Source organism: Austrofundulus limnaeus, unplaced genomic scaffold (genome assembly GCF_001266775.1).
Source record: "Austrofundulus limnaeus strain Quisiro unplaced genomic scaffold, Austrofundulus_limnaeus-1.0 Scaffold14, whole genome shotgun sequence".
Taxonomy (NCBI): Eukaryota; Metazoa; Chordata; class Actinopteri; order Cyprinodontiformes; family Rivulidae; genus Austrofundulus; species Austrofundulus limnaeus.
The window spans coordinates 2,155,645-2,182,451 of NW_013952416.1; the positions used below are offsets into that span (position 1 = coordinate 2,155,645).

At 37.9% G+C, this 26,807-nt stretch overlaps 3 protein-coding genes across 3 annotated transcripts in view; 1 reads left to right on the top strand and 2 right to left on the bottom strand.

Moving 5' to 3' along the window:
• Window positions 1-389: 389 nt before the first annotated feature.
• fbxo4 (F-box protein 4) lies at window positions 390-4,560 on the bottom strand. The gene is made up of 7 exons (XM_014002669.1): window positions 4,329-4,560; window positions 2,825-3,099; window positions 2,517-2,737; window positions 2,196-2,271; window positions 1,923-2,095; window positions 1,648-1,841; window positions 390-1,552 (listed from the first exon to the last, which is right to left on the bottom strand). The coding sequence occupies exons 1-7, from the start codon at window positions 4,473-4,475 to the stop codon at window positions 1,469-1,471; spliced, it is 1,170 nt and encodes a 389-aa protein (XP_013858123.1). The 5' UTR covers window positions 4,476-4,560; the 3' UTR covers window positions 390-1,468.
• Window positions 4,561-4,666: 106 nt separating this feature from the next.
• Window positions 4,667-8,289, bottom strand: rimoc1 (rab7a interacting mon1-ccz1 complex subunit 1). Its single transcript, XM_014002670.1, has 6 exons — window positions 8,176-8,289; window positions 7,579-7,688; window positions 6,334-6,480; window positions 5,990-6,121; window positions 5,731-5,845; window positions 4,667-5,646 (listed from the first exon to the last, which is right to left on the bottom strand). The coding sequence occupies exons 1-6, from the start codon at window positions 8,267-8,269 to the stop codon at window positions 5,411-5,413; spliced, it is 834 nt and encodes a 277-aa protein (XP_013858124.1). The 5' UTR covers window positions 8,270-8,289; the 3' UTR covers window positions 4,667-5,410.
• Window positions 8,290-8,777: 488 nt separating this feature from the next.
• Window positions 8,778-26,807, top strand: part of oxct1a (3-oxoacid CoA transferase 1a) — a 45,804-nt gene continuing 27,774 nt past the window's right edge. Inside the window, exons 1-7 of the mRNA XM_014002671.1 lie at window positions 8,778-9,035; window positions 9,516-9,624; window positions 10,502-10,592; window positions 12,188-12,323; window positions 12,612-12,761; window positions 13,050-13,156; window positions 13,947-14,007. Coding sequence (XP_013858125.1) covers window positions 8,931-9,035; window positions 9,516-9,624; window positions 10,502-10,592; window positions 12,188-12,323; window positions 12,612-12,761; window positions 13,050-13,156; window positions 13,947-14,007 — 759 coding nt within the window. The 5' untranslated portion in view covers window positions 8,778-8,930. The remainder of the gene's footprint in view (window positions 9,036-9,515; window positions 9,625-10,501; window positions 10,593-12,187; window positions 12,324-12,611; window positions 12,762-13,049; window positions 13,157-13,946; window positions 14,008-26,807) is intronic.

The window sequence follows — 26,807 nt, forward strand, 5'->3', positions numbered from 1 at the left end:
ATTATCTTGTCATACCTTATGTACTGTAGAAATGATCCTATTGTTGCCATTAGAGTGTCTGAACACCACCATTTGGGACCTGGAAAATGAAACAAGTGGTCATTTTTGAAAGGAAAAACACATGAAGGGCAAGGCGAGGAAAATTTAAGTGCTGCAATTGTGCTGACTTTTTTGACAAATAACATAAAAAGAAAAAAATATATATTTTTATGCAATAGAAACGGTAAACAATGATTTTAGAGATGCTCATTTGTGCAAATTCCTACAATCCATCTGTGTCGGTGTGGTTTTTTTTGTGGTTTTTTTTAGCCATTCCTAAACACATAAAAGTACATGTATGTATGTTTGTAAAGTTAAACTTTCTGTAAGACACAAAAACATACAAACAGTTTTTCTTCTCAGGAATTTAATATATGGAATTTAAAAAATAATATAATAAACAAAACACAACATCTTTAAAAAAAGGAGGAAGTGAAAGATGTAATTACTGATTCTACATACTCAATGACATAACACTAATCCCTCCTGGTAATCAAAACAAAGCAAAGCCTTCATMCCATGACAACCGATAAAAGTATTCTAAACTTTTCATTACAGCTCTGATATGTATGACRTCACTGAAAATAGGAAAAAAGAAAAATAAACAAAACACAATAAGGAACACAATTCTATACTTTTGAGAGAAAAGCAACCTAAAACCAATCTTTAAAGTCTTCAGTGCTCACAAAAAGTCAACATTTCTTCACTGCATAAACGTATCTGTGCATATAGTTTCATTCATTAGTTCAGTRTTTTATATTAAATTATTTGAGTGCAAATATTTGATATTATGACATTTCATATGCTTTTTTTTCCACATTGGCACACTCCTGCACTGACAGTCAAATATCGAGGTCAAAAACCTAACAGAAACTGAAAACAACCATTTTTGTTAATGTAGTAAAGTTATGATTCTAATAAACCCTACCAATAACTGAAATCTCCATGTTATACCAAATATTTCTATCAGCTGATTAGTGAGTATTTCAACATTTTTTATCATATGGGAAACAAACTGGAACAGATGAAAGATTTTCCAAAGTGATGGTTTGTCAGTTAATTCCTGTTTGACCACTGGTCTTAGTGTTCCTGCCTTTTCTGTCCCTGTATGTAAATGATTATTATAAATACTGCTTTACACATGTTTTTCCTTGCTGTTCTGTCAGAAGTTCTGCTCAAAACTGCAGTTTGAGTTTATTTTACTACCCTTACCCTTTGCATTTCTGTAAATGACAGGGTCTCTGTTAGGCCTTCCACTTGAATATTATATATTATTGTTCTGCTTTTTACAGTTGATTAAACTGTATTAAAAATGTGCTGGTGCATATGCAGCTTCGTGTTTGTAGCTCAGATATAATAGTGTGTATTGTTCGGATGACATCACAGGTAAACTCTGTTGTTCGCAGCAGGAGTTGGGAAGCTATCTGCCTTAGAGTTTGACGCCAGAACATCTGAAAAGCCAGGCAATCCCGTCCAGAAGGCCTGACAGCGATTCTGCCACCGTATCCTGCACCTGATTACGAACAAAAAAGAAAAACACGGGTTGGTCACAAACTGACAGCGATCAGGTKCAGAAGGCTCTCGGCTGGTTAAAGATTAAGTAATTACCATCCAGCGATTAGACAGCTGCGGGAGGCCGAGTCTCTTCGCCACATAAACACATGGAGTTCGACATCTGGCACCACTAATATCGCCTGCTTGCTCTCTGGAGATGCAGGAGAGCACCAGAAGAGGCTTGGCTGTGGCGTCCTCGACGCAGTTCAGCACAGCTCTGATGTGGCCCACCTCGGACTTCTCAACACCTGCCAAAACGAACGGCCTCCATGACAAGGTGGTCAAAAACCAGGAAGCTGTAATTAAATACAAAAGATCCATTCCCTCACCTTTACCGGGCTCTGCATTAGCTACATAAATGAAGCCGTCCACCACTTGGCACACCTGCTGCACCTGAGGAGCGGGGCTGTAGACGTGGCAGCCTGAATCCTCCGTTCTTTCCAAGACAAACAGCTTATTACTGATGCTCTGCTGCTCCAGCCTGGCTCTTTCTCTCTCTGCCCTGCAGACACAAACTCACAAGGTTTAACAGATCAAGTAGTTTCCTTGCATATACAAATAAATAATTACAACTCTTGGGTGAATGACAACAAAACACTTACCTGTTTGTTGAATACAGGGTTAGGATGTTAAATTTGTGTTGGTTGTTGAACATGTAGCTGATCCCTGAGCCAATACCTGTTACAAGAAAAAAGAAAAGTGTCTTTGTATTTTTGAGTATCATGGTGGGCAATAGTAGCAAATGCTGCCACCAAGTGGTGAACAACTGCTCCTACAATTAAGACGATGCAAACAAGAGAAATGCCACTGCCTATGTTTGAGGATAACACAGGTTTTGCCAATTTTATATTTTGTTATGCTAACTATAATGTTAAAAATATGTATATTTTTTAAAAAGAACACCAAAAACTGTGTTGTCTTACCATTTATCTGTCTGTTTGGAGTGCCGGACACAGGCAGCAAGTCCGGGGCATGCATGAGCCTTCTGACTAAAGAAACATCCAATTGCTCCATCCCAGGACCAAACATGGCGTAACGAGGCTCAGATGATGGGACCAGATACTGAAGAAATGAGGTCACAAGCTCATATGCTGGCCGTGACGGTAACCACTGCTGTCGGCAGGACGGGCAACCTTTTAGGTACCTGGAAATTTAAAACAGAAACCTTTGTGTTACATTGTTACAGTTTGACTTTTAGAAAAAAATAAATAAAAAAATAAAAAAAGCTCACTCTGACATGTAGTCAAATTTCAATTCCTTCCCTTTTTCCTCCCCTTCTTCTCTATCATCCAAGCTCTCATCTTCGCAGACTAGTGGAGCATCCAGTAACTCCAGGTTGGGCATGCTCAGATAATCGACGGAGGACCAGTGTGGCATGTCTCGCAACAGAAAGTACCGCCACAATAATGGATCTCTGACCATGGCCCTCCAGTACTGACTGGTGGCTCCCAGTTGACAGATATCCATAGGGGAGAGAAAAGTCATGATCAGGAACTGGATGTCCACCTACAGGATGATGAATATGTACATTAGTTTTATTTTCTCTCATTTTGCTTGTTTTGTTTTTATTTTATGTATGTATGTATGTATGTATGTATGTATGTATGTATGTATGTATGTATGTATGTATGTATGTATGTATGTATGTATGTATATATATATATTACTATGGACCTTTTTTGTGTCTGGAATAAAGATATGATTGATTGATTGATATAACAGAAATGGCATTTTAATCATTTTCTTCATCTGATCAAATGGCCCTTAACTTTGCAAATTGGGTTAGGAAAGTTGTGCTTATTCCAAAGGTTTGTCATTTTTTATTGAAGCAGTAACAATCTGCTGACTCATCAAAATGCTTCCTAGTGAGAATTGCAAGAGGGAAACTACAGTGAGTGGTCTGAGTCAAGAGAAATCAATCTGCCAGCTCAGCAGCTGCCAGTTATCCAGATAACAACATCCTGTGCAGAGAGGACCAAAACTGAAGCACGGCAGAGATGGAAGTGATGGAAAACATTTGTCAAAACACATAATAAAGTACGGTACGAGGAAATATATTTAATGCCCAATTAACAATGAAAGTTAGTTCCAAAATTATTTCCACAAGATGGATGTACTTTTATTAAATTTCTATAAAAAAAAACTTTTCTTTGCCCTATAAGTGCCTTTTGTATAGGAGTTTTCCACTGGCAGAATTTGGATCACCCCTTCAGTGAAGGACTAAGAGGTTTTCCACCATTAAGTTTCAATTTGTACTTCCCAGATTATGATTTGCTACTCCTTTAATTTAAGAGGGAACACAGATCCTGGTAGGTGGATTCTACCTCTGCCAGATTCTAGATCCTTCCGCCAAAAATGGACAGATTATAAATATGAATTTGTTTCAGGTTATCAAGGCTGATCATTCCAACGAGTTTAAGATGTTTGCTCTTTTATTATAAAAATAAAAAGGGCACAAATTCTACCTGTTTAGGCACAACAGATTATTCAATTGAACATCGTTGATTAACACATTAGACATTTTGTTTTTAAGTCATTACTGAAAAAAAAAAGACTGGTTTTATTTAGTGACATACTGATGCAGTAACTTTCTGAAGATACAAAATAAGCATAAAACAGCAGTTTCTTGTTCTTATTTATTTATTGCCTTGCTATGAAAAGTGACCTTCGTATTTTTATGTGTAAAAATATATTTAGACAGCAAAATAAATAACTTCTTAAAACACTTGCCTTACCGACAAACTGTCCAAATATCCCGGTTGTGCTTCATCTGCAGCAGGCATGAAATCACTTGTGGCAACTTTCTGAGGAAAATATCGCTTTGTGAAGCGCCTGAAGCTGCGGATCACCACAGACTCCGGCTGCTGGTTCTTCTCACACATGACTTAAGAAAATAAAACTAAAAAGACAAACAATCCCAACACTTTGAACCGTGCGACCAACAAATTTGACGCTTCCTGATCCTCCGTAACTTCCTCATCAGTGGCACTTTGGAGGCATTATGGGTAATGTAGTTTATTGTTAAAATGAGTCAACATTATAAAAAGCTTTTTAAATACAAAAAAAGAGACTATTTTACTTGAAACAATGCATGTGTTTATTGTCAACAAGGACATAAAAAACAAAACATTTTTTTCTCAAAACAACAAAGTTTTTTTTTTATTGTTACACTAATAATATTATTCAAGTGGAGTATAAGGAAACAAAATTAAGCTTCTAAAACATTTAAACCAGTCCATCCGTTTTTAAACACTTTTTTCTTTGCCTTTTCTGTTTAAACTGTAAACACGTCACCCTGTTATATCTTAAAAATGTAAAAATGGCAACAAAACAATAAATAAAAATGTTACTGTGCAATGTCTGACATCCTGCTGGATTAACTTTAAACTTCTAACAATCATAAAAATTAAAGATGGTAATTTTCTTAAAAATAATATCCTTTTAATAATATTAATGTTATTATAACACATTCTTAGAGCAAAACGAGTGCCCCAGGCAACAGTCTGGAATCAGAACGATAACTGCTTTATCAGCAGAATAGCATAAACGATTAGTGAACAGCCTTTCTTGAACACCCAGAATTTTATTCCCATTCTAATCTCTCGTTCATCTGCTTTGTCTGGGGCCTTTTTGGCATAGGATTAAGTAGCCTGTAGACACTCACCTAAACATACCTTTCTACATATCCACTTGCTGCCTGCTCCTCTCCTTCACATTACATCCCTTTGAAGGGTTTCATTTAGACTGGGAATTGACAAGTTTGAATACTGAACTTAGATCTGTGTCTGAGGGCATCTTTAACAGAGTAACAATTTGTTTATTGTAAAATACTTAGGATTTCCTTGGCATTTTCGGTGCTCCAGCCCTGGCCCTGCAGAGGACCCTCACAAGCACAGACGTATTTGTTCAGGATCTGGGTACCGATGTCTCGAAACTGGAGGCAGTCTTCTTTGGGTTCTGCAGCTTCTGCGTTGCAGTCTTCATACTTGACGGCCCAGAAACACATTTCCCCAATGTACATCATGGTCAGCAGGTGGGTGTCTGAGAAGATGCCTGTTTAAAAAGCAGAGGTGATAAGCAGGGTAAAATAAAGGAACTTTGATTAGTTTTTGTCAGCGTTAAAGATGAAACGTTTACCTTCAGATATCATGCTTGCTGTAGTGCTGTCATGGAGCACCACCCCATCACTGAGCTTAACAGAGTTTCTCACTTGCAGCATCCGCATCAGATAGCGAACACCTTCCTGAATACACTGGATGGAAACGTACAAGAGGCCTAATATCAGTAAAGGTCGACGACAGCTTTAAACTTTTTCTTTAACTAACAGAAATTTCCTTTTGGCAACAACAGTAAAACAAAATGTAATGAGGGAGCTTGGACCAGCGCATTGTGGTACCTTGAGGAATGTGTCCTTGTTTTTCTTGATCCACTGTTTTCGTTGATGAAGAGTGTGACAGTACATATACAGCAGAGCTCCACGTCTCCAGTAGAGACATTCTAACAGCTCTGTGCCCAACACAGACTGAACCTAACCAAAAGAAAAAATATGTTAATCACGCTGATGCACGGTAATAAAATAATGCCATTAAACTGCAAATTCAGCTGTGCAGTACGAAGCAATTTTAAAAAGTAGAAATGATTCTTATTATAATAAATCAGACAAGAAACTTTATAAAAATCTGAATTGCACTACTAAACATTTCCTCCCTAAACAGTGAACTATATATATTGGAAGCACACCTCTTGTCCTGGTGCAAGTCTCGTCACCAAAACTTCTGGCTCAGTTAGGTCTTGCAGCAGCTGCTGGATTTTGAATGGTGAACAGTCCTCAGGGAACTCCTGGTCGACCAGCTTATTCTCCTCATAAAAAGTGATGTCAAGAATCACCTAGATCACAAAAAAAGACAAACGTGGACCCACGAACAGATTTTAGTCATCTGTTAACCATATCAGATTTCAAACATCAGGGATCTTACAGATATAGTATAATAGCTGCTAGGAAATCGCAGCCCCGGCTAAAGCAAACCACCTTTACAAAAGACAAAAACAAACTAGATTTTGACTAGGGCTGTGTATTGGCAAGAATTTGGCGATACGATACATATCATAACAGAGGGGTCACGATACGATATATCCCGATATATTGCGATACTGTAAGCAAGGCAATATGTTGCGATATATTGCGATTTTTTTCTGTCCAAAAATTCTATTGAATAAAAACCTCTTACTGAAAAAAAGCTAATGTTTACTTACAATGCTAATGCTACTCTTACTCTCTCGTGCTCAAGAGGTAGAGGAGCCAAATGGCTGGCTCACTGCTGCCAACTAATGGCCAGAGGCTGAACTACAACATAAAAATGAACGGTTGGCAAGAAGGTTGACATTTTAAACGTTAATAAAAAATCGATACGGGGCTTTAGAATATCGATACAGTATTGGGAAGTGAAATATCGCGATTATTTCAGTGTATCGATATTTTCTTACACCCCTAATTTTGACATCTGCATATCACTGCAAAAAAGGTCTGAATTGATGTAATCACATTAAGGAAAATATGAACCAGATAAGTGGTGGGTTAATTTGGAATACGTTTGTTTATTCAGATTAATCTCACATATGGTATGAAATTAAAATTAAATACATTTTTTCAGATTCCCAGATTAATGTGTTTTTTGATGATCCACAAAAGATTTTCTTTACAGAAACAATGCAATGGGAAGGTAGTAAAATTGATAGAATCATGAAGGAAAATGATATTAAATCTTACTTTTACCCTAATGTGAGAAATACAGCTCTTTTTTAAAATTATGAATCATTGATATTAAACAAAAAAATGCTTGTTTTATCAAGCACATATAGTAGGGCTTCTTCATCAGATATAAATCAAACTTTCACAGTTTTTAGTTCCAACAAATGATCAGTTATGTACAACACTCATAGCCAGATCATTAGGCACAGTGAGACACTTAATAAGCCATTTAATACCTGTGTGTAATCCTGAAGCAGCTTGGAAAGGTTGCTGCTCTCTTCTCCTTGTCTGTAAAAAGTTTTCAACTTGTCTAATATGGCAGACGCATTCTGTAAATAGTCATCATCTGCAGAAAAAACGAGAAGACCGTGTCATGATGCACTGAACGTTAAAGACTACAGCTTCAACAAATTCATACAATTTAATAAAACTCACTTATGCGTACCACATGGTGATATAGGCATGGTTAAAGAGTATCTAAATTAACATTTACCAGTCCTACATTGTGAGTAATGACAACTATATCAAACAGTAAGAGTAACCATTATTACACAGCCGTTTTCCGAAAAAAATATTTTTGAAAACCAGTCGTGACTTAGTGACTAAATTATACTACGATATGGCTAAGATACATATAGTCAATTTGTCACAAAGGTTACGATCTGTTATAATACATAATTTCGACATCCAACAGCTGTTGCTATGGCTGCAAGCTAACGTCTTGTGTTGAGTTAGCTAGTTTGCTGGTTGGCTGACAAGACAAAGATAATTTATGCGGCGTTTAAGTTAACAGGAACGTCCCGTTAAAAATAACGTCCTCGTTTCACGAATACCTTGTTTTTCAGCTTTCAGGCTTGAACATTTGATGTCGAGCTCAAATATTCTTCTTTCCAACTCAAATCCTTGTCGTCTGTACTCGTCTGCCATGGCTAAAGAAGTATTTGTCACGTGAGCAAAAGGATTACTCACGTGCTCCTGGAATGTCAGTGGGTCCGCTCGTGTGCTTGTTCGCCGGCGCATGGCCGGGCGTGAAGTCGCGGCGGGCGGAGTGAAATAAAAAATGTTTATCGGCAGTTGACTGTGTTGACAACGTTGATTGTGTCTGATTTAGAACATTTGCATCGTATTGAAAACACGTAAGGGCTTGGTTTATTTTATGAAGGCTATTTCGACTTTCATCTCGAAGCAACGCTGTTGCACGGTGATGCACACGTGTTTATAAATGAAGTGGACCTACTCTCAATGAGGCGAACTGGAAAAAAAAACACTTATAAATATATATTTAGTGTTTTATTTACCAAATTTGTCACATTAATTTTTTTTCACCGTATATTTCCAAATTACGCTTGCGTTGAATTAGCTAGAGTACTTGCTAGCTCAGCACGGAGTGCAGTGGCACTGGCAGTGACAGGGTTAAATGCAAATCAGACGGCGGGGCCATTGATGTCCAGTCGCCAACCAGTCAGTGACGTCGTGAACGTGAGCTAGTTGAGCTACTGTTCACGTTTTATGACCTTTCTAGCTGATATTAAACTGCCTTGAGGTTTCACGTTTCCCCTCGCCTTTTTATACTCCGTGTGTAGCTCCAATGGCGGCCCTCAAAGCTTTGTGCAGAGCAGAGGGAGCACTCTTCAAAAACCTCGCAGGTCTTCGAAGAACCAAATCAAACTTCGCTGGCCACCAGTTCAGCAAGGTCTGTATGCACACAGTCAAGTTAATGCATCGCAGAAGAAAGGAGGAAAAGTGTTTGGGCAAGGACAATTTATGTTATCATGAAGGACATATTTAGAAAACTGCTCATTGTTTACGTGTTGCTTCCGTCTAGTGTTGTTTTCTCCAATGCAAACAGCACAAACCAGGCAACTTTTAGTGCACTAAAAAAATGCATTGAATTATTTTTTAATTTGATCATAACCCACCATCATGCGATATCTAAGAACTCCATTAGTTATGTAAATAATGAGAAAACACTAACTATCTTGCCTGAATTTGACCATTACAAATTTAAACAATGCTTACCTTTATTTTAATGATTATGGAAATTTGACTCGAAAGTTTTAGAACTTACTCATCCAGAAATGCTTGTGCCTGTTTTCAGTGCAGCCCTTATTTTATTGCAGGTCATGTGATATATTTAAAGGTCCTTCCTCATTACCTGCTCTACCCTTTGCAGGCTTGTGGTTGTTACTTTTCCACCTCCAGCCTCAAAAGTTCAAAGTTCTACTCAGATCCTGCAGAAGCAGTGAAAGACATCCCCAACGGAGCCACTGTTCTGGTTGGAGGTAATGATCATAGGTTCAATAGAGGTTTTACAGTTTGTAGGATGTGTATATGCACAGAATGGTGCATGGGAAACACTGGTTAGTACTAGGGCTGTGTATTGGCAAGAATTTGGCGATACAATACGCATCATAACAGAGGGGTCACGATACGATATATCCCGATATATTGCGATACTGTAAGCAAGGCAACATATTGCGATATATTGTGATTTTTTTTGTCTAAAAATTATATTAAATAAAAACCTCTTACTGAAAAAAAAAAGAAAAGCTAATGTTTACTTACAATGCTAGTGCTACCCTTACTCTCTGGCACTCAAGAGGTAGAGGAGCCAAATGGCTGGCTCACTGCTGCCAACTAGTGGTCAGAGGCTGAACTACAACATTAAAATGAACGGTTGGCAAGAAGGTTGACATTTTAAACCTTAATTAAAAATCGATACAGGGCTTTAGAATATCGATACAGTATCAGGAAATGAAATATCGCGATATTTCAGTGTATCTATATTTTCTTACACCCCAGTTAGTACAAATGCATGTTCATCATGCCGGTTGATTAACATCCAAACAGAGTGTGCACAAATTCCACAGCGCTTTATTTATAGTCAAGTTCAGGGTGACATTGTTAAACATTTTCTCTTGTGTCACTTCTTTCTGAAAGGACAAACAGGCATCCAAGTTGACTGGACTTTAGCTTTTACCTGTGTGTTTTGTAGTAATAAGAGCCTAGCTATATGTGTTTGTTCAAACTACAGATTTGCCATGTTCTTAATTTAATAGGTGAAAGTTCACCCTAAATTAGTGCAGTGATTTGTTGATTGATGCCTTTTTTTTGTGTTGTTGTTTAGCATCATTATTTATTCTTTACATTCTGATGCAGGTTTTGGGTTATGTGGCATTCCAGAAAATCTAATCAACAGTTTACTGAAGACTGGAGTCAAAGGCCTTACTGCAGTCAGTAACAATGCAGGGTAAGTGTGAAGGAATGATCAGTAGTATATTATCCAGTATATGCAAGTGGAAATCATGGGAGCTCAATTTGATTTGGCTTATTAACTAATGTTAAGCTTTGAAAAAAAAAATGAAACAAGTAAAACATAAATAATTTAAATATAAAAACATTCAAACTACCAGGGCTGCTCGATTATTGCAAAAAATGATAATCACGATTAAATGGACTGTGCTTATGTAATTATTATTATTTTGATTATTTTGATTGTAATTGAGATCTAGATTATTTAAACTAATTATTCATTCACTTTGATAACATTAATTTATTGAACATAAACAACGGCTGTTAAACAATGTTTCCCTTAGGATTTCAAATATTTTTTGCAAAAAAATTAGACAAAGTTTCACTTTGTGGGAGAAGCCTGCAGCAGGTAGTGGCACTGGATTCACAACACAAAACAGCATGAATAGGGCCCTATAAAATCTGTGTTATTTATTTATTTATTTATTTCAAATTTTGTTTTTACTTTTCTAAATTCCACTTTTTCCCCTAACATCCACATTTTCATTGTAACCTTATTTATTAAACTAAAACGTGTGTAATTAAAAAGTGACTGAACAATAATTAAAAAAATAAATAAAAAGTCTGTTATTTTACTTTCACTAATAAAACAAATAGCTGTGGTTCAGCATTAAATATTTTTTGTTTATTTACTACGAAAAAAACATGTAAAACAGAAGTTATATTTTATAAAATAAAAATGTTTTAGAACTGAACTTAACATTAAACATGTCATAAAGAAACATAAAACCTACAAATAGCAACTGAGTAGGATCTAAGCTCGTTTACTTAATGTAAGTTGACGCACACACCCACTGTTTACAATGTTTATCAAAAAATGGACAAAGTTTTTCATTTTTACTAAAGGAATATCTGATTCTGCACACAACAACAAAATCTCGGATAACCTCCCACCCGGACTCCCACCTCACTTCTGATTGTTGAGGAGTTTTCAGCGTGTCTGCCCCTCTGTCTGTGACTCAGAGAGGAAGTGGTCTTCACAGCATCCAGCCCGTCATGTGCTGACAAAACTTMCAGGAAAGTTTTTCTACAGATAAATAAATAACCGTTTGGTGTTCGCTGCACGAGTTGCGGTCGCAGCATTTTTCCCCCTCCCCCTCCTCCTGAAGGGAGCTCAGAGCTCACGTGTGCCTGTTACCAGGGCAGGTAAAGGGAGCAGCAGCGGTCAAAATACCTCAGAAACTCGCCCAAATAAGCGAACTCTGTGAGATTCCGCGTTTTATACTGGATTCCATGACTGGATTCCGTCTGCATTTTTTGCATCACGGAAATTAAACGGCCCGACGTAAACTGCGAACCTCGATCATTATGCTTTTATGATCGTTGAAAATGCAAATCGTAATCTAGATCAAAATCTGATGAATCGCCCAGCCCTACAAACTACATGCTAAAAAATTATTCAATTAAATACGTTGAAACAGAACAACAATGTGACCCCTAATTCCTCAACTTTAAATCTGTTGTTGACATATCAGTCAATACAGTGAGTTATTTGAGACTATAAGATTGAATACGTTTGTATGTTTTCATCAGAGTGGATAACTTCGGCCTGGGCCTGTTGCTCCAGACGAAGCAAATCAAGAGGATGATTTCTTCATATGTTGGAGAAAATGCAGAGTTTGAGAGGCAGTATTTGTCAGGGGAGTTGGAGGTGGAACTAACACCACAGGTTGGTTATAATACACATGCATGCACAATTATTATATTATTAATCAAAAAATAAATTAGATCAGCCCATGAATATACAGTACATATTTGCAACTCAAACACATTAATTCATTGCTTAATTTTCTCTGTCAGCATTTGATCCATACAGCATTTTTATAAGATAGTGGATATGATGATGTTTGGAGACAGCATGTGATTGTAGAAGTTCAGTCAAGATTTTAGCATCTATCATCCCTAGTGAAAATGAATCTTTTACACCGATTGTAAAGTCTGTCACTTTTTCCCACAGGGCACTCTTGCAGAGAGGATCAGGGCAGGAGGTGCTGGGATTCCAGCCTTCTTCACACCCACTGGTTATGGCACTCTCATCCAAGAGGGAGGCTCACCTATTAAGTACAACAAAGATGGCAGCATTGCCATTGCGAGTGAGGAGAGAGAGGTGAGAATGCCGTCATCCGTTTTTGAGCATTAATCTGCACATCAGTGGCCTCTGCACCTCTTAACTTTTTCTAACCTCACTCAGTGTTTCACTATGTGAGATGTAGCCCACTCCTGCTTGTCATTGGGGCCTCTGTAGTCAGTCAAACCAAGGTGCTTCCTATAGTGGAACACTGAATGAAGTTAACGAATCATGATTTTATCTTATTTGGCTATTACAAAATAAAAGGAACAGGTACTAACATAAAAATGTAACCCATTTTCTCACATTTGGAAATGATGTGCACAGGTGCGGGAGTTCAATGGCAGACACTACATCATGGAAAAAGCCATCACTGGAGATTTTGCCCTGATCAAAGCTTGGAAAGCTGACAAAGCAGGAAACATTATTTTTAGGTACGGTAATCTTTTAAATGAGTAACAGTAAAAAATGAAAAGGGGTTCAGCCTTGTTGCTTCGAGGCAAAACAAAATCCTTCCAAAGATTCAGCTTCTTCCTGACTTAGGTTTTTTTTTAATTCCAACAAGCATCTGGCAGACTTTCAGCTTTTTCTTCAGGTCATTTTTGCTGTGTATGTTAGTGCTAAAAATAAGTGGGAGCACACACTCACAACTGTTGAAAACTGAAGATTCTTGTGACTCAGTCAATGGAAAGAAAGTCCTTTACAACCTGGAGCAGGTATGATGACCAAGAAAAATTAAAACTGAACAAAAATAATTGAGGCAGTTCAGTTATCATGCATTTGGGGGGGTCAAACACTAACAAGTTTTTGAAAAGGACCTATACGTACATTTAAAATAACTTGTAAAAGTTGGTAATTTTATTTTACTGTTATAACATTTAGATTAGACTTTGGAGAAAAAAATCTATAATCGAAAGGGGTTAAAAAGGGACTAATTTCATATATTCATAAATGTTTTTCAGTTAGGATATGTTATATTAAGTATGCATCTGTCATAAGTGTTTAACTAATTTGATAAGTGATGGGATGTAGTGTATAAATGGTGCAGTTACAGTTTTTTTCCACAAGAAAGCAGTGTTCTTCAATAAATTGTTGATTTTGTTCTGAACATAATATACTTTACATCACAATAAAACCTATTAAAAATCACTTATTTTTGAATAAATATTTTCTTAAATCCTATTTGTTTTGATATTATGTCTGTTTTGTCCTTCGCTGTAATAGGAAGACAGCCAGAAACTTCAACCAACCCATGTGCAAGGCAGCCAAAACCACTGTTGTTGAGGTATGCAAATATATTGACAAAATGTCACACTTTGAAGTCTGTCTGCAGCACAGCTTTTTTCATATTTGCGTCCTATCATAAAAAAAATATCATTTAAAAACATGTATTTCCTTTTACCAAGCATGTGACTTGATAATGAGGGAGTAATCATTAGAGTGCCCTCAACTTAAAATGTTTTCTAGAACACCAATAAGATGTTTAATGGGGTTAAGCTCTGACCTCTGTGATGACTGTTCCATGGGTCGAAACGGTGTCTTAAGCTCCCTGAACCACACTTTCACAGTCTGAGCCCAATAACTGCTGGCTTTATATTACTGGGGGGAAAAAATCACTCCCACACTTTCTTTTAAGATAGAAAACCTTTTCACTGCATCATTTGCATGACGTATAAAAACTTGCAACCTTTTAAGAAAGTGGGTGCAATTTATGGTCTTGTTCTTATTCTTTATGAGAACCCCTCGGTACACAAAAAAATGCAGGGGCAAGAGCTCAATAAGAAAATTAAAAAAGTTATTATTATTTTTTGCCTCAGTTTATTTAAATCTTACAGATGGTATAAAAAATAACTATAAGGCATAAGACAGGCCTGTGACGGTTGTTAGATTAAGTGCTTGTGGCTTGACAGTTTCTTTGAGAACCTAAAATAATTTATATTTCCCTGGGTCTAAGCTCCAGTCCTTGCGTATTAAGAAAAAAAATAAACGTTTTAATACTCAGCGGTCAATAATAGAGAATGTAGTGTCATCTCTGAGCTGTCCATGATATAACCCATTTCAGTCTGTCTGGGTTTCCACTTGTCTAGCTTTGACAGTTAGGAATTGTCATCAGCCATCTCCTCCCCGACTGTGTGTGTCTCTCCTGTTCTGCTCCTACACACAAACACCTTCACACCTCCCATATAGACTCTGCTTGATTCAGAGAACAGCAGGAAACTGCGCGTGTGAAAAAGGGAAAAAAATAACATAAAATAAGGAACACTTTTCTGAAAATAAATTGGAAGGCTGAGGTCTGTTCTAAACCTGAATTCCACAAAGAACATTTTCAATTATAGAGCGAGCGCATGCTGAACATGAGGTTCGGGCTGCTGTTGATTAAAAATGTCTGAAAACAAATGAGGAAAGTAAATTGTGTCACCATGGAGCTGTTCTGGACTTATCACTGTAAACCAAATTTTCTGGTTGTTCAACCACAAAGTCTCATTAATTGAAACAACTTGATTTTCAGCTATTTGGTGCCATTTTTATTACAGTGCTGTTGTGGTCACAGTTATGACTTAATAGACTGTGGGAGTCTGCAGTTATGAAACCAAAATGTACTTTTTTTTTTCCTCTAGGGGAAATGTAAGATTAGTTGCTCTCACTGCAGGTGTGGGGCAAAAATATGTCTGTATGTGCTGTAATGGTTTGCATCATTAAATGAACATGAGGCATTTTAATGTATAAATACTGTTTTATATTTACATGTTCACCTATACATTTTCAAGGATGTTTTAGGTGAGTGAAGGAAATGTTCAGAAGTAACCCAAAATGGAATAAAGAACCACTTTGCATTTGGCTTCACAAACAGAGCCCCTCCTCAATATCCAGGTGGATTTTACAGATTGTTTTTCTTATTTCTACGTCCAAACAGCCACAAATGGCAGGAGTTAAAGGTGAAAAAGGTAGAACGGATGGTTTAAGTTAAAAGAGATTTAGACTCCACAAAATCACAAGCCTTTTAGGATGTGGTTGACATCCTCCTGGTGACAAATGTCGAAGGAAAGTTATCAACACAGCCAGACTTTGCAGCATTTTCTGGACTGAGAAATGTTCAGTGGTGGAGAAAATATACTCAAAACACTGTACTTAAGTAAAAGTACAGATAAACAGACAAGAATGTGCGCTAGTAAAAATAAAAGTACCATATTAACATTTTACTTGAGTAAAAGTAAGTCAGTACTAGCTTTTAAAATACTTAAAGTATTAAAAGTAAAAGTACTTGTTTAATGTATTCCCTAATGGTCTACAATATCATGAAGTGTGCCTACTGTATGTATATTTTAATACATCAATGGTGTCATTTTAGTGAACAAAGCTGCAGGTAATGCATGTTTTTGTGTTTACACACTGTGACACTGTTTACACTCTGACCTGTGATTCTGTGCATCATCACAGATTGTGACAACAGCTACTGAAGCTGTAAATTCACCACCAACATCCTCTATCAAATCTAATAAGTCATTTTTTTGAACCAGTTAACTTGAATAAGTCTTTTAAATAAGGCCATGAGTGGCACATTTCCTCCATGGTGGAAACTATTGTGGACATGCTGATGCTCTGCCTTTTTATGAAGGAGGGTCTAAGGGTACTTCCCTGCTTTGCAGTGGTTCAATGGACCAATTACAGCAATTTCCCCTCTCGCCACTGATTACTTTCAAACTAAAAAAACAAATAAAACACACACAAAAAAAGCATTGTGACATGAATGTAATTTGTAATTCAATTAAATTCAAATTCTCAAAAATACTTTATTGATCCCAGAGGGAAATTAGGTGTTGTTGTAGCTCATTTAACTAAATTAAATTAATTAATTACTATTAAATTCAATGCATTACAGAAATGTAATGGAGTAGAAAGTACAGATACTTAATGTAAAATGTAGTGGAGTAAAAGTCCAAAAGTACCCATGATGAAATCTACTTAAGTAAAGTACAGATACATGAAAAATGTACCCATGATGAAATCTACTTAAGTAAAGTACAGATACATGAAAAATGTACTTAAGTACACCACTGGAAATGTTAGTGAATGAACAGTGGTTTTGTGGTGCTTTTACTTTGTCGTTCCTTCAGAGCTTTTTCTTTATCTTGCACAAAGGAAAAAATGATTTCATGTCTTGGCCAAGGACACTTTTGCAAGAAAAGCTCAAACCAAGAGCCTGCTGCTCCTCGTGAGATACAGCTCCTCCAAGCTGAGAGGAAAATACTGAACATATAGAATCATTGCTGTCTGATAATGAATTAGTTTTATTGCTGCAGGTCAACTTCCTGTGACTAGAACACAGTAATTCTCTGAAACTTTTGAGTTTGTACAGACTGCATTTATGCAGCTGAGTTTACAGACTTACTTTTTGCCCATGGGTTGGGTCCAGTATAGAATTTCGTGGGAGAGCTAGAACAAACTTTTGTTCTGAAAAAGGAACAAGCACTTTGTTCTCTCATCTCCAAGTGAGAACAAGAGTCCTTAAAAACAGGACAAGACTCATTCATATCCCGTGCAGAATTGTTCCCGTGATTACTGCAGCCTTGAGGTGGCTTTCAGCTCTAATCACCTTCCATCTCATTCAGGCACACTCCTGTGTGTGTGTGTCTGTGTGCATGCATACACACATGCACACACTCTCAAAGCTGTGTCCTCTTGATGAACAAAAAAAAGGTGAATTTTGGGGAAAAATACAGTGAAATTTAGGTGCACTGCTCCTGTTACTGGTGGAAAATGTAAGTATTTGGTCACCGTTCAGAGCAGAAAAAGAGATTTTGTCTTGTTAAATATATATGAATATGATAAGCAATCCTTAGTAGAATTGTTGGCTTCTCTTTGATATTCAACTCTTTACCTACTGCTGAAAGAGAAAGGAAGAATCGTTTTTGCTTATGTGTATGTGTGTGCACTTAACATGTACTGTATCTCATTCACCAGTGGACATACACTCCTGATCAAAATCTTAAGACCAGTCAAAAAAGCGCAAGAATTTGCATTTTGCACTATTGGATCTTAAGAAGGTTCTAAGTAGAGCTTCACAATGTTAAAAGAAGAAATCAGTGCAAGAGACAAGAACTTTTGAGCAGGGAATTTTCTGAAAACTGCATTTACACTCAAACATGATTTTTTTTTCAGCTGATCAAAAGTTTAAAGACCATAGCTCAAAAAACCCCGAAAACCCCTCAAAACAGAAATCAAAGTGTCAAAAAAAGGACTCRGTAATGAGTAGCTCCACCATTCTTGTTGATAACTTCAAACAATGGTTTAGGCATGCTTGATGCCAGTGTTTCCAGGAGGCTAGTGGGAACGTTGCTCCAAGTGTTGAAGATGGCTTCACGAAGGGCATCCACTGTCTGGAACTGATGTCCATTTTTGTAAACTGCCCTTGCCATCCATCCTCAAATGTTCTCAGTTGGGTTTAGATCCGGGGAACATGCAGGATGGTCCAAAAGAGTGATGTTATTCTCTTGGAAGAACTCCTTTGTCAGGCGGGCATTGTGAACCGCAGCATTGTCCTGTTGAAAAACCCAATCATTACCACACAGACGAGGGCCCTCAGTCATGAGGGATGCCCGCTGCAACATCTCCACATAGCCAGCTGCTGTTTGACGCCCCTGCACAATCTGAAGCTCCATTGTTCCATTGAAGGAAAACGCACCCCAAATCATGATGGCGCCCCCACCACTGTGCCGTGTAGAAAACATCTCAGGTGGGATCTCCTTGTCATGCCAGTAACGTTGGAAGCCATCAGGACCATCACGGTTAAATTTTTTCTCATCAAAGAAGACAACTTTCTTCCACCTTTCAATGTCCCATGTTTGGTGCACCCTTGCAAAGTCCAAAYGGGCAATTTTGTGGCGTTGAAGAAGATGTGGCCTTTGAAGACGTTTTCTGTTTCTGAAGCCCTTCTCTCACAGATGCCGTCTGATGGTTATTGGGCTGCAGTCAGCACCAGTAATGGCCTTAATTTGGGTAGAGGATCATCCTGTGTCTTGACGGACAGCCAATCGGATCCTGCGGCTCAGAGCTGGTGAAATTTTTTTGACAGACAGCCAATCGGATCCTGCGGCTCAGAGCTGGTGAAATTTTTTTGGGTCTACCACTTGACTTTTTTGTTCCATAACCCTCAGGATCATTTAAAAAATGCAAAATGACTGTCTTACTGCGTCCAACTTCGGCACGTTGTGAGAGGCCTTGCTTATGCAGCTCAGCAATCCTACCACGTTCAAAGTCAGTGAGCTTTTTTGCTTTTGCCATCAGGAGGTCTTGACAGTGTAAAGACTTGACAGAAAAATGACATGGAATCCAGATTTTTGCACAGCTTTTGGGTTTTAAAGACCATGGTCTTAAACTTTTGATCAGCTGAAAAAAAAATCATGTTTGAGTGTAAATGCAGTTTTCAGACAATTCCCTGCTCAAAAGTTCTTGTCTCTTGCTCTGATTTCTTCTTTTAACGTTGTGAGGCTCTACTTAGAACCTTCTTAAGATCCAATAGTGCAAAATGCAAATTCTTGCACTTTTTTGACTGGTCTTAAGATTTTGATCAGGGGTGTATTTTAATGAAGCTCTTAGAAATCCTTAGACACCTGTCACTGATAACTGTTTTGTTGAGTCAGCTCTGTTCAAGATGGCCACCACTGCTAAGCAACCTTTGCTAACATAAAATTCACTATAATTTAGCCACTTCTGCATATATAAAGTTACAATTCGGTTTGACAATAGCACATTTTCTAACTCTTACAATTGTACAATATTTCTTGAAGTCCTGCATGCACAGTGTTTACAAGAAAGTCTGATTTGTTGGCCAAGGCTTTACAACCTTGAGGCATTAATTCTGCTTTATGGTACCTTTTTATGGTGCTGCAGGTATCGTGAATGTTATCACTGACAAGTTATTTAGGGACTATAAAGCAATAGGCCTGTGCTGTAATACCTATTTAAAAACCTTTTATCTCTGATAGTGATGCAGTTACTCTCTCTGCAAGGATACAATTTTTTCTTTAGAATTCAAAGCATGCTTTGCCATAAATTTAGTCATTTGTCAATATTGACCCTGCAGTCTCAGTGCACCGGGCAAATAACCAGCAGACATTATCAGGTGTGTTTGAATCTGGTGATTCAACTGGCTGCTCAGCTGTGTGGTCTTAGGCAATCAAGAGCCTTTGTTGTACCAGATTTCATTGTTGTAGCTTTTTAGTTTGAATTCAACCAGGCAAGCTTGAATTTATCAAGAACAATTGGTGGTGGTTGAAGAATGAAAAAACATTGAAGTAGTGCAAAAGGAGCTAAAGAGGACTAAAATTTACTCCAAATAGAAATAGTTAAATAACATATCTGGGGTCAGATTTATAAAACTGGCGTACGCACAATTTGAGCSCRGAMAHDTGCGTACGCCACTTTTTACGCCAAGGTTGTGATTTATAAAATCCAAACTTGACGTGAAAATGTGCGGTGCCTCACGCCAGCTCTGACCCATGCATACGCTCATTTTGGAGACGGGAAACTGCGACACAGATGGTGAAGTAAAGAATTAGAGCCACACTGTGTAATGATCACTGTCAGATTTTTAATTTACCTTCATAAGACTTAGATTTTTATTCACCTTTATCATCAGCTTTCTCAACAGTAATATTTATGCTTCTGCTGCTGAGCCATGAGGACCTTTTGAAATAATAAAAAACTTAAATCTTAAAAGTTCCCGTGCGCAACTCCATTCATCTGCTTCCTCCTCAGACGACCCTGACCCATAGACCCCTCCCCAATAAGAACAGCAGGACAGCAAAAGTCACGTTTTGGATACACGCGCAGGGCGCATCCACCTCGCCAGTGTGGATGTTATAAAACTTCACGTTTAAAGTGTGTGTGTGTGTGTGTGTGTGTGTGTGTGTGTGTGTGTGGATGGGTTTTTCCTACAACGTGGGGTATTTCTTTACAAAAAAAGCAGCCAGGTGGGGACCGAAGTGAATCGTGGGGACCGATGTCAGGTCCCCACGGGTCCAAATGCATGTTACAGGTGTGGGGTTAGGTTTAGGACCAAGGTTTAGGTTAGTTTTAGGGTCAGGTAAATTTCTGTGAGGTTAATTTTAGAGTATATGGTCAGGGTTAGGCTATAAAGTCTAAAAAACATGAATGGAAGTCAATGTAAGGTCTCCACGGGGTCGAGAAACAAACGTGTGTGTGTGTGTGTATGTGTGGGTGTGTGTGTGGGTGGGTGGGTGGGGGGCGGGGGTGTCTGCCGCGGATAACAGAGCAGGCAGGATGGGGAGAGGACGAGGAGGAGAGGGGTGGACTTATTTCTAATTTTATCTGACATTTAATTTTATTTTTATTGCTTTTATCGTCCTGCAGGCTCTGATGGAAAATTAATTTGAAGCTGAGTATTTCTTTCTAAAAATCGTTAGATTACTCTAAMGCAAAATGAGGGAAAATCTGTGTCAGTTACAGACATTCTGTTCACGTGAGCAGCTGTCAGCACCTGTCATCCTACAGACGCACGAAGGAGCATGTCTGAGCCAATCACTTTTGTTGGCATTGATCAGCTGACTGATTTAAATACATCTTAACATTTATGAGGTACTTTGCATTGACTGTTTATGGTTGAATGTGGGCGTGTAGAGGGCAGAACCTGAGGCGGGACCTCGTGCGTAAACTCTGACGTGTGGCTGTGATTTATAAAGGAAAGATGTGCAGAAACATGCGTACGCACTGTTTTATAAATCTGAATTTTTTTTGGCATACGCCATTTCCACCTTTTGGCCGTATGTTCACTTTTAGTATGGTTTCCACACAATCCTTTATAAATGAGACCCCAGAACCCTATGTCACCTACTTCTGGTTAATAATGATAAAATGGCTATTTTTTATTACAACCATTCATATGATGTGTAGGAATAGGTTCTGTATTCAGAAGCAATGAATTGCCACATCTTTTCAGTTTGATTTAGAATATTTTAATGTGATTGTGTGCAGGATTTTAAAAAGTAAAATGTCGAACACTTCATCATTACTTTTCATTGGTTTCTTAATGCAAGAGCATGAGAGCGCGAGGAAAATTTCAGCACAGCAATATGTCAAGTCATCACAATGTGATTTTATGAAAGGAAATACCTTCCTGCACAAAGAAATCAACATAAAAACCTTTTATCAGTCCCATTGTTGACCTGCAATTGTAGTGTTTGTCTGAATTTTGAGCCGCAAATCTGTTCCTTTTTAATGTTTAAACTCAAAGCGTTTGGAAGCGTGTCAGAAAACGAGATGACACAAAAGAAAATCACACAAAAGTAAATTACCAGATCATCACCAGAGCCTGCCATAGTTGCCAGGCAACCAAACACTGCAATTCAATTGTTCAATGTTGCACAGTATCCAGCTGGTCGAGTTATTCCCGTGTTGCAGGTACATCTAAAGATCCCGGCACGTTGTGGGAGTTAAAGCGCCAAAGACTGAATCAAACCAGTGGTCTCTGGTATTATTCAGCTGTCAGTGAAATGACTCACACGTTGTCTCGTGACAATGCAAGACGTGTGTATGGGTGTCGGTGTGCCCTCTAATTCAGTCAGTTATGTATGAGTTGAACAAATGGATATTTAGGAGTGCTTTGGTCTTTTAAAAAAAACAATAGCTCTAATTGGATATAAATGACCTCCATCCTGAGTATTTCAGCATCAGCCTCCCCCTCTACAATTGTGTGGAAAACAAAAAAGCTGTTTTTATTCAGGCTTTAGCACAAAATCCTTTTATTTTTGTTTCATCAGTGTTTCATCAAAAAAAGATTAAATAATCTAGATTACTAAATGTAGTTTGTAAGAATTATGAGAGAACTTGAACTTTTTTTGGCTTATGTTTTTAAATTTTGTTGGTTATTTCACTCCAGTTTTATCATTATAAAATGTTGTTTCCTCTTAAATGACCACATTATTCTTTGAGTAGCACAAAATGTCTCAGGTTTTGTTTGGTCTTAGCTGTAATTTAATTTACAATTAACAATATTTGAATATTTGAAGTTATTTATTACATCTTGTTTAGCCTAGCTATTTTTTTTGCCCTGTTCCCTTTTGTCTTTCTCTTTGTGTCTTAATAAATCTATTAATGTTGGCAAATGATTATTTTTGCTGCTTACTACTGCTGAAGCAATTTCATGAATTAACTTTTGTGTGTCAGACCTGCAATATTCTCATTCCACTTCTGTTTTTTTTTAAGCTGTGGTTTGTAATGAGCTGAGTGGTCTCAATCAGCTTTTCTGGTCATCGTCCTCACCTCAAAAAACACTTTTAAACTTAAGAGTTAAAGTAGCTAATTGAGTGAAATGAGTACTGAGGCACTCAAAAAAAAAATAAAATAAAATAAAATAAACAAAATCTACATTTTTAAATGATTATTTTATTTAAAAATATTAATCACGCTTCAGAATAGGTCAAGCAGCTAAACAATATGTAGCAAATGGGTTCAGAAACCCTGGACCTCACTGTCAATCTGTCTCTTGTGTTTTATTTGCATCTTAAATTTCTTTAGTTTTGCAACAGGAGGCCCTGGTGCTGGATTTTTTTGTTTTATCAGTCACTACACAGCTCTGTTGCCTAAARGCACCAGTGTTGCAAATAAAATATTTGTTGATCTGATTTAAAGACAAACCTATTTGTAGGATGTCACACTAGTGCTTGTTTTAAGGAAAACTATGTAAAAGCTTTCCTTTCGTGGGCTACACCACAAAAGGAGTGTCACTTTTTCAGAGCTTGCCAAAGAAAATTGTTGTAATTGTAAAACTTGATAGGCTTCAACTATAGCAAATTTTTGCAATTTCATAGGAGCAATGAATATGAAAGCCTTTTTACCCCCTTATCAAGTGTCTAAATGCTCGCTTGTCGCTTGCTTAATCTAAAAAAACACAGTTTGTTGGTCACAGGGACCCARTATTTCAATCACACACACATTTAGTATGAAATATGTTATAATATACATCTGTTGATTATTACTAAGTCTAATAGTGCTCATTGAAATTGGTTGTAGAATTAGAAGTTCAATAAACTCTTCTGAGAGGTAGGTTATCTAAAACCAACTTATATTTTAAAGATTTACTAAAAAATGTTTCTACTATAATTGTGATTTGTTGATTTTTGTGCAAACACTGGTGTAGGCAGTTTGAGGAGTATAATCKTACAACATGGTCCGAGCTGTTATTGTTTGCATTTTTTTTCTGCATTACTTCCAGCTATTGATTGAGTCAAACAGGCTGCCTTTATTCTCTTTTTGATATTTTATTTTACAGCYAGCACTTGATTGGATTGATGTTGCTTCAAATGCTTCTTCAAGTGCATCAGAGCATACAGTGGATGTTTTGACTATCTCATAGAACACTGCATTAATAAGGCTGGTAGTGATGTATGAAGAAGTAAGTTGACATAAAYCTAAATTATGGTGCAATTTTTACATTTACGGAAGGCTTGTGTTAAAGCTGACAACACACTTCTAATGCTGCGTTCACACCGAACGCGATTTCAGCATCAGGAGCATCAGGTTTACATGCAAAGTCTATGGTGGACGCGCTTCAGTCAGCGTTGGGAAGTGCTGCGGCGCCTCAAGCGCGATTAGAGCAGCGCGATTTGAACGATTTGAACGATTTGAACGATCTGAACGTTCGACGCGCTGAGGCGCAAATCGGTGAAGTTAGAAAATCTGAAATTTTGCAGCGCGATGCGCCGCGTCAACCAATCAGAGAGACTCCACTGTGTGACGTAGTGACATATTTCCCGACGGGACAGTTTACTGAATGATGCCCACTAACCTGAAACAGATGGAGAGGAGCTCTTTAGCTGAAATCGAGTGCCTGCAGTCGGTGTCTGACAGGAGATATCCGCACCAATGAGTGGCAGCGGCTCATCAGACTGGACTCGGGACAAAAATAGTCCTGAAAGCGAGCTGTGAGCCTCTCCCGCAGCTCCTGGGTGATGAAACTCAGAATGTCTCTGAATTATCTGGTGAATTAATTATGAATTAATTATCTGATGAACGTGACATGCTCTTGCTCTCTGTAAATAAAGCAAAGCCACTTCCTCGTCCGACATTAAACAGAGCCCGACAGAGGAGGGAGGGGCGGGGAGGCGGTTGCCGTGCAGCGCTTCAACAGCTGTCCTGCGTCTGACCTCAAAGTGCACAAGCGACCAACTGGAAGCGGTGGATGCGATTTTGAAATCGCGTTCGGTGTGAACGCAGCATAAGGATTATTAAGAAGCTATAGGTCAGTGTGGGATGTMTTATAAAAACAGACAGAATTCAAAAAGGATGATGGGAAGCAGTAGAAAGAAACATATTTTGCTCAGTAAGCACTGTCATAATCAAAATATCTGGATTTCTATTTTTTAAAATGGGTTGTTATCCAAATCTAATGCATAGTGAATGCAGACAGCATCTTATGAAATCTGATCCTTCTTGCAGCCTTTAAGCTGTCTGTTGGAGTTGACTGTTCSAAAGGCGCATAGTGCAGGATGCTTTATTTTGTCTTTCCAAAAATATATATTTAGTTCTGTTTATACTGTCAGGGTTAGCATCGGCTGGCTGTCTTCTATTCTCTGGGTCCTGTTAAGGCAGTCAGGTTACTGCCGAGAGAAAACAGATTGCTCGTGATGTCAGTGTTTTGGGTTGGAGGACAGAACCCAAGCTGATTTCTGAAAGGGACAACAGAGCATGGCCAAGTGCCCACACATGCACACACAATGGGGAGAAGATGGAAAGGCTAAAAATACACACATTAATGAGAGTGTGGTGTTGCTGTCACTTTGTTTCCTGTAACCACACTATCTTTTTCTTCTGATCTCCTCCCCTGTTGAATTTCAGTGCTTGGACACACAAAATACAGACAGTGATGGAATATATACTCAAATAGCTTCAATCAAACCTTTTAAACACAGACGCGCACACAATTTATAATCGGCATGTGATGCAACCTCTAGGAGCTGCTAGATTGCTATACTGAAATTCTTTAGGCTTGGCAGATTTTACTGAACCCACAGAGCTTTGAGTTAGTTTTCTGCTTGCAAATTGTCTTCTTAACCAGACTTTGGAAAACTTGGTGTGCACTGTTATGGGGGTGTGGGTGAGATGATAAAACCTCATTTTGTAATAACATCGTATTATGTAACAATAATAGAAATCAGAAATCCATTTCAGAAATCAGCTTGGGTTCTGTCCTCCAACCCAAAATCAGGCTTCAAAATGTATTAAACTCGCGCTAAAGATTTAATTATGTAGTATTTGCAACATGACAGTTATCACAAGTATATTGATTAGGATGAACAGAAATACTGGTTTTTGATTGTTTATTACATAATGCACCAGATTATTACACCACCACATTTTATAACAATTTCCGCAAAATGTAATAATGTTATTACATAAAGCGTTGAAGACTTTAATTACATTTTGCGTCAATTATTACATAATGCGGTTTTAGCACAAGTTTATTACATTTTGAAGCCTGATTTTATTACATTATTACATAATGCACTGTTATTACAAAATGAGGTCTTACAGGGGGTCTCTAGGAATGTTTCCCTGGAGAAAATGGAGCTGATTGGTAAATAAATCCTGAAGACAACCTGTCTTTATCATCAATAACAAGCTTTCCTCTTCTTTGGTTTCATCTCTTTAAAGAGTAACTTACCCCAAAATTAACTTTTTTTTTTAGCTGGTAAACTGTCTAGAATGTGTCTAAAATGTTATGTAGTACAGTTTCTGTGCTAATTTTGATGTTTTTGTGCGTATTTGTTCAAATCTGTTATATTTTGTCTAAAAACGTCTTTTTGCTGCTCATATGGGTGGAGCAGTGGTACTGCAGGCTAATTTGCATGTTGGTTAACGGCTCTCCGCTGTGACGTGCTTCTCCACAGTTTCCTCACAGCGGCTGTGTTCTGGTATAAAAGCCTCTCTCTAAGACACGCCCCTGCAGCAGTCAGAGCGTGGAACAGTTAGCAAGCTTAGCATGATCGTCTGTTGACCTTCAGCCTCTGGTGGGGAGAGCTGACTGCTGTGCTGCTCCCCCCCCCAAACACACACACACACACACAC

Bases quoted from the DNA above. Each gene is read 5' to 3' on its own strand.
- fbxo4 (XM_014002669.1), bottom strand. From the start codon at position 4,475: ATGTGTGAGAAGAACCAGCAGCCGGAGTCTGTGGTGATCCGCAGCTTC. The intron at 3,100-4,328 runs GTAAGGCAAGTG...ATCATCCTGTAG, and splicing joins GATATTTGGACAGTTTGTCG to GTGGACATCCAGTTCCTGAT. The intron at 1,553-1,647 runs GTAATTACTTAA...GTTCGTAATCAG, and splicing joins AGCTGTCTAATCGCTGGATG to GTGCAGGATACGGTGGCAGA.
- rimoc1 (XM_014002670.1), bottom strand. From the start codon at position 8,269: ATGGCAGACGAGTACAGACGACAAGGATTTGAGTTGGAAAGAAGAATA. The intron at 6,481-7,578 runs GTATTAAATGGC...TTTGTGATCTAG, and splicing joins TGCTTCAGGATTACACACAG to GTGATTCTTGACATCACTTT. The intron at 5,846-5,989 runs GTACCACAATGC...GTTTCCATCCAG, and splicing joins ACAAGGACACATTCCTCAAG to TGTATTCAGGAAGGTGTTCG.